The sequence below is a fragment of the Adiantum capillus-veneris genome, chromosome 16 (assembly GCF_014529385.1).
Source record: "Adiantum capillus-veneris isolate H3 chromosome 16, ASM1452938v2, whole genome shotgun sequence".
NCBI lineage: Eukaryota > Viridiplantae > Streptophyta > Polypodiopsida > Polypodiales > Pteridaceae > Adiantum > Adiantum capillus-veneris.
The window spans coordinates 135,543,084-135,550,805 of record NC_140946.1 but is presented as its reverse complement, the minus strand read 5'-3'; the positions used below and the strand labels follow the sequence as shown (position 1 = coordinate 135,550,805).

General features: G+C 40.9%; 2 protein-coding genes across 2 annotated transcripts; both read left to right on the top strand.

Annotated features, from left to right (window-relative positions):
- The first annotated feature begins 1,595 nt into the window (after nt 1-1,595).
- LOC147439923 (uncharacterized) lies at nt 1,596-2,535 on the top strand. Its single transcript, XM_086484085.1, has 2 exons — nt 1,596-2,411; nt 2,473-2,535. Exons 1-2 carry the CDS (start codon nt 1,596-1,598, stop codon nt 2,533-2,535), a joined length of 879 nt encoding a protein of 292 aa, XP_086340211.1.
- An 87-nt stretch (nt 2,536-2,622) lies between these two features.
- On the top strand, nt 2,623-3,599 carry LOC147439922 (uncharacterized). Its single transcript, XM_086484427.1, has 2 exons — nt 2,623-2,646; nt 2,748-3,599. Exons 1-2 carry the CDS (start codon nt 2,623-2,625, stop codon nt 3,597-3,599), a joined length of 876 nt encoding a protein of 291 aa, XP_086340553.1.
- Nucleotides 3,600-7,722: the final 4,123 nt, after the last annotated feature.

The window sequence follows — 7,722 nt, the reverse complement described above, 5'->3', positions numbered from 1 at the left end:
GTCTCAAGGCTAATTTCCTCATTGATTCTCCTTCTTTATGTTTAACCTTGTGGAATTACGGGACAGTATTATGAAATATCAATCTTTTTGAGAATTATTCAATGAACTCATTGAATGCCTCTTCAATAGACTCAAAATACCTTTGTTCTATTGAATCAATCCAAGTGGCGGTGTCCTCTTTGTTGGGGTAAAGGTGCTACGCCTTTTGCTCGGGCTAGACCTGGGGTGGACGTCTAGTGTCCGCCGACTGCCCACCCACATGTGTACATGCCCTTTTTCATTATACATATATGAATAAGGAGCACCTCACTCATGAGTTCCAGAGGTTGCTCCACCCACACTGTCTTATGCTTCTCTCCTTTCTCGCACGCACCGCACATGCATGCATCTGTGCACACGTGCACTCACAAGTGATATCAGAGCTACGACTTGGCGAAGACAATCTCGCAGCAGTAACAAAGCTCCCACGGAGCTTGGTGCTTTGCAGCACCGAATTGGGTTGATTTCCAGCAGATCTAGCACAGATTAGGCGAGATCAATGAGATCTTGGCATGCCCGCATGTGCAGCCCCTCTCGGGAGTTTGGAATCTCAAAGATTCTCAAGGGGCATCTCCGTAAAAACAGGGGAAGACAACCATCTGCAAAAAAAATTGAGCTTGATGCTTGTGCACAAGGCTTGAGAGATCTCAAACTCGAGAGATCTTGAAGGGAATCTATGGTGCACATAATTGCTCAGCATCAAGCTTGCAAAGGAAGCATTTGGTGAGTCAAGGAAACGTCGAATTGAAGCCAGTCGAGCATGGAAATTTTCTTGAGAGCAAAGCAAGCAAAGCCAAAGACACAGCTCTGTAGAAGTTTCAAGCAGAAAAGCAATTGAGTAGTCAGTTGATGCACATTAGGCAATGGTTTTTGTATTGGTTATATACACACACACACACACACACACACACACCTGTGTTGTAGGAAACGGCTACAGAATGGGTGGAAATGCGTTTCTACATTTTTAGCCAGGTACTGCGTTTCCAGTTGCCTCGAAATGTGCTGAAACGATTGACTTATGTTTGTAAAAAAAACATAAGGTTAAATAATTAAATTGCGAGTCTGTCCCTTTCAGCGTGTTCGAACTCGGCTCCTTTAATCAAAAAGAGAACCCTCTTTCAACAAATAAACAAGCCCTCCTATCTACTGTCTCCTAAGAAACATAAAACATATTCTAGAGACTGAAATTCTTTCTCTACACAACACTCAGGGAGCTCCAAAGCTTCACGGAAGTCTCCTCCCGCCGCGAGTGCAAGCAAAGAATGCTTCCATGCGTATGCATTAATGAAAGAGGAAGACCCTACGGCCACGAGCACTTGTTTTTTTTTCAATTACGTCCCGTGAGTAATCATTTTTGATCCATGTAAGTGTGCTCTCAAGCTGAAATTTTCTTTTGGTTTGGATGATGCGATCAGAAAAAGGGCCTTGAAGTGCAAGTGTATCAAAGTTGCTTTGTCACCGGAGTGGGCTTGTCCGGAATACAAAGAGCCAGACTCTTATTTGGCTCAAAAAAAACAAGAGCGCAGAGCACCAATCTTTTGCAGATAAAAGACAACATGTTCATGTCAGCTGTTGCTAGCTCCAAGCCTTCTCTGGCTGCAACACCCGCATCCAGCTCCAAGGAACCATTATTGGTTACGCCATTTACGCAGAAAGCACCATCCGAACAAGAACCTCTTTGGAAGTATGTAACTGAAACACGTTGCTTCAATGCAGGTGGTAGCAAGAAATGGACTTGCTCTATTTTTCGGGAAGGCTACTCAGGGTCATGCTCACGAGTGCGTGGCCACTTGCTTGGTATCAAGAAGCAAGGTATTGGCATCTGTAAGAAGGTTACCATGGCTCAAAAAGCCTCCATGACACCGGAGGATCACGATAGTGCCAACAAGAAGAAAAAGATTGCCATCACCAATCCTTTGCATACAAAGAGAAAGGCTCAGGATCAACCATCTTTTGAAGGTATGTTCAATGCCTCATGTAGAGAAGATATGGACAAGGCAGTGGCTAGATGTTTTATTGCATGCGGATTGTCTTTCTCGCTTGCTCGTTCTCCATACTTTTCAGTTATGGTCTCTGCAATTGCAAATTTTGGTAAAGGATATAAGCCTCCCAACTTTGAAAAGTTTCATACAACACTACTACAGCAAGAAAAGGCAAGATTAGAGAGAATCCTCTTACTTGTAGAGTGTTCTTGGCAACATTATGGGTGCTCTCTTATTTCCCATGGGTGGATAGATACAACCAAAAGACCATTGATTAATTTTGTGGTGTCTAATCCAAGAGGAATAGCATTCAAGGGCTCCATTGATACTAGTGGCAGTTCTAAGACTGGGGAGTTTATAGCAGATGCACTTAAGAAAGTTATCAAAGAGGTTTGTGTTGATCACGTTGTGCAGGTTATCACTGATAATGCATCAAATTGCAAGCTTGCAGGACAGATTGTGGAGGGAGAGTACAATCATATCTTTTGGAATCCTTGTGCAACGCATTGTCTGAACTTGCTTTTGAAGGATTTGACGGAAATCAAGTGGTTGGAGCAGATTGTAACAAAGGGAAAGGAAGTTCAACAGTTCATCACAAATCATGATGCAACATAAGCCATGTTTGGTAAGCACTCCAATCTCAAGCTAATTAGACCAGGAGATACTTGTTTTGCTTCACATTTCATGATGCTGCATAGATTGGTGAGGGTCAAGTCATCTTTGAAGCACTCGGTGACATGCGAGGATTGGGATGCCTGGAAGTGTCAGAATAAAGATGCAAAAGTGATAGAGAGGAGCATTTTGTCTTCTAGCTTTTGGGAGGACATTGAGTTGTATGTCAAGGTGTATTGGCCAATCATGGAAATGTTGCGTACGGTTGACATGGATGAAGCGTGCATGGGTGTAATTTTTGAAGGCGTGGATCAGATAGTAGAAAAGATCAAGGAGATTTTGGCAGAGGAGGTGGATGGCGAAGAGATGTTTCAGCAGATGAATGAATTCATACAGGCACGGTGGTTGATGATGCATACTCCTCTTCATGCAACAACTTTCCTCTTAAATCCAAAGTGGTTTTCCAAGTCACGTAACAAGGATGGTGAGGTAATGAAAGGATGGAAGGCCACACTCAACAGAGTGGGAAGGAGTGCTATGAAAAAGACACATCTAAAAGCACAATTGTCTATGTACATTGGATTGCAAGGGAGCTTTGGGGATCCTGAAGCTTTGGATGACATGCACAAGCTCTCAGCAATTTTTTGGTGGGAAAACTATGGGGAAGATACCCCCCTTCTTCAAAGATTGGTTATAAAGATTTTATCCCAGGTATGTAGAGCTTCCACATGTGAGAGAAATTGGTCGACATATGGTTTTATACATTCCATCAAGCGCAACCGTTTGCAGCATGAAATGGATGATGACTTGGTATATGTACATAGCAATTTAAGGCTACAATCCAGGAAAGAAGCCTCTTATGTTTCAGGGCCATGTTGCTTTTGGGACGTGGAAGAGGACTTGACAATGAAAGGCCATATCGAAGTGGAAATGGATATTGAAGTTGGTGACGCCGAAGCTATGTAACTGCTCTATGTATGATGTATTGACCTTTTGCATTGGTGCTTACTGAAATCTGGTTGCCAAGAGACTTTATGTGTTAAGTTTTTTGCTTTTGACTTATGTAGATTATGAATCTAGTTATTGTTTCATTCATGTGTTGATGCAGATATTTTTTAAATGTTTGCTTCACTATAGGTGTCGATATATGTTTGAATTTTTATGTTGTTGTCTACACTCAAATGGGTGTACCCCCGCCGTTTCCTAGCTCTATAGAATGCCGTTTCTGTTCATTTTGACAGGGCGGCGTTTCCAGTTTGGAAACGTTTCGTGCAACACAGACACACTTATTTGTGCAATCAAGTAAGCACCCCTGTGTGTATTTGGGTAGCCAGCAAAATTTGAGGCCAAGGAGGGGAAGAGTCGAGATGTGAATCAAGCTTGGAGAATCAGGGGCTTGCAGGTTTTGACAACAAGGCTGGATTTTGATGCAAGATCAGAGGAGCTTGAGACTGTACAAAACCAAGAGCATAATTGGGGGATTTTGTCTATAGTCGAGCATTAATCGGGCACCCAACCTGAGCATCAATAATAGAAAAGTAGAAGCAAGACAAGACGGGCAGCAAGGTCGGGCTTGCAATACAATCAAGCAGGGCATATTTTGGGTAGAATCAGGCAGCGCTAGCGAGTAGGCTTGTGAGCAAGACTGAACGACACCGAGCAGAAATTGCAGATTCATCAACGCTTTTGCAGTAAATCGATAGCCGATTAAAAAAGAAAAAAATCAATTTTTTCAAAAAGTGGCTTTAGACACTTTGTGTGCAAGCCCTCGTTCCCACAGAATGGACGTTGACTCCCCCCTCCCCCCCCCCCCCCCGACCTTTTGACCTCCAGTCCCCCGGCTCACCCACATGCCCGAATGAGATAGAGAGATCGAGATAAAGAAGATCCTCTAATCGCCAAATGGAATGAAAGAGAGCGAGTGTAAGAGAGAGAGAGAGAGAGAGAGAGAGAGAGAGAGAGAGAAGAGAGAGAGAGCAGACAGTTTGTTTGGCCATGGGCGGAGAGTTAGCCCGGACATCACACGACATCGGCCCAGTTTTGGCATTCTCCTCGGCATTGAAGACTCCCCTCCAGCGACGGGAGGCAACATCCGCATCAATTTTTGATACTGATTCGGCATTCTTCTCAGCATTCCAGCTCCTCTACTACTACAAACGGATGCATGGCTGCCCTGCAAATCATCCAAGATAACAGAATATAACACATAAATCGGAAAATCCCCATACCTGACGAATCCCATAGCACAGAATCGAAGCCATACGCGAACAAAGAGAGAGACTGAGAGCGCGAGAGGATAAAAGAGCGCGTGCAGGCGCACCTCCTATACCGGAGTGCTACGCCGGCACGGCGAGAGAGAAGAGGGAAGAGGAGAGAAGAACAACACAAACACTGGGTACAATCTCCCCCCGTGCAAGAGTGACCATTTCCCTCTTGCACGTATTTAATTTTTAGATTCTTGAATGGTCAAAGTGAGTACAAACTGGCCGGTCGGTCATAATTAGCCAAAGCTCATAAAAAGCACTTGAATAATAAAATGTACATGATATACAAATACATTTGCATATGCCAAGCTGGGTCTAGTCTTTTCCACCTGTCAGCTGTAATAAATCATAAAATATCATTTCTATAACATACCTCTCCGTTGGAAAGCAATTGTCCTTAGTTGCGAATATAAAAATGTGCAAACAATACTTGTCAAAAACAATGATTAGTATGTTGTGTCAAAAACATCACATAATAAAAGAAAAATTTATGAAACTAAACAACATTAGCTTATGCCTGCCATCATCCACATACTACCGAATCTAGTGTCCCATACCACTAGAATAAGCAGTATATGTCATACCCTGATGAATCAAGATATCATTGGTCACACTCATCATCAATCTCATAATGTCAAGTCTCATCACATAAACACTGTCGTAATAATCACCAGATACCAAATCCCAATCCAATTCCAATTCCACAATGTAAGTCCAAATACAAATCACTTTCATTATGTACCCAGGTAACAAAATCATATCAGTTACAATGGTGGCCAACCAATGCAGTGTGATTTTGTGATTGGTGTTGCCTCATCCGGCGAGTCTACACCAATAAAATGTGCTGCCTAAATCGGCTAATCTGCACTAATGCTACCTAAATCGGCGTATCTGCATTTGATATTGCTTAAAAATCATGAATTTGATATTTATCAATGTGCTGCCTAGATCGGCGGACCTGCACCAAGATGAGAATCTACACACTGCCTAAATCGGCGAATCTGTGTGTCCGTGACCAATGGACTAGGCTAGGCATAGAAAAAAAGTGAAAAAATAAATGACCTGTTTGATATGAAATTGAAATAGATTGTAATGTGGAAGCATGTTCCAAATCTTAGCGATCGTCGCATGCCAATTGAGCTCATGTAAGTAGTGGTATGACAAGTCATCTCAGTAAAGAGTCCAATCAAAGAAAGTAGAAGCCATGACATGAGAAACAATGGATTTTGTAACATAATGTAAACAAGTAAAGGAGCATTTGAAAAAAAGTTCTTGCCTGCTGTAGATATCTATAGGGGTATGAGAATAGCTGCAAAAAGATTTACTTAAAAGAAATCAAATATAATATTAATTTATCAAACCACTATTAAACTAGAGGACTCGCGCATAAGGAGATGTGGTGAAGGGTGGGGAAATTTTGGAAGGGCCAAGATAAGAGAAGAGATGGGATAAGCACTTGTGGTGAATTAGTTAGTCTTAGTTTTAGGTCTAAAGATACATAGAGAAATTTTACTTATCAAGGATGATTGTAATGATGTTTCAAGAGGGGTATTATTAGAATGCATTAAGCAATGTCATACATGGGGCTTGATATGAGAACATTGTATGTAGGTTTATCTGCAAAACTTTTCTAAAAAACCAAAGCACTAAAAACAACCTTGTGTTAAATTCAACAACAATCTGATCATACACTGAATTTACTTGGCCAAAAGCCAGAATATCTGGAGTCGATTGATTGTAAAACTGATAATTCGGGAGAGAATTTGTACAAAATGAGAACAATCATAGTGATAGACATACAGGGGACATGCCATGTTAACAGTGAGAAGTCGACATGAATGTGTGATATATCTGCTTACCATTGGCATGAAGAGTAGAAATATAGTGCACAAGGAGTGTGTGTAATTTAAAAATTAGGTAGACTCGTTTGAAAAGAATGCTAAATAAATATAGAACACAATTATGAACATTTTAATAGCAATAGCAAGAACTTATCGAGTGTATGAATAGCTGCAGGGCAACTTATGCTCAAACAGTTCTGAAGCACTTAATTTTGGTTGAAAGTTTTCATCAAAAAATTACTTTCAACTCAGTGACCACGTTCGACTAGAACGCTCGGGATAAGCTGCAATTCTGAGGGTGGTTAGTGTATGACACTAGCGTCCAAATTATATATGAGCCCTGCTTGTTGCATTGTTCAAATACCAGGTAGATGTGTGTTCTCTAATGTTTTTTTTTTTAATATTTAAAAAATTTATATATATGCATATATATATTTAATGCAATTAGTGGATTATTATACATTGCATAATTGTGACTCGAATTGTGAAAATATAACATGATTGACTTCACTTATCAGAACAGTAGAGGGGATGGCGGGGGGTTGTGAAATGAAATTTTATAGTAACTGTCTGTTTGAAATACTAAAATTACCTATGAAAATAGAGTGAGAAAATCCTTGTGGATCTAATCCAATACCTGGGTACAAAAAATAAAATGAATGAAAATGAAAAACTAAAACTAAAAAGTTTGAAATCATCACAAGAAAATGCAACATCGTCATCGTGAATGCCCGACAGAAGATGTTGTCCGAAAAGCTATTGCATCGGTCGCTGAAGAGCTTCGTCTATGTCCATTGCTATAAGGAGAGGGAAGACAGAGACCGAAATTAAAGGAATTGTTACATTATTCGTGTTTCAAAGACCTATGGGGCGAAATTGATACAATCCTTATGGATCTACTACAATGTCTGGGTGCAAAATGAAATGAAGTAAAGCGAAAGATTAAATTAAAAGACTAGAGCTAAAAGATTGAAATCGTCAGAC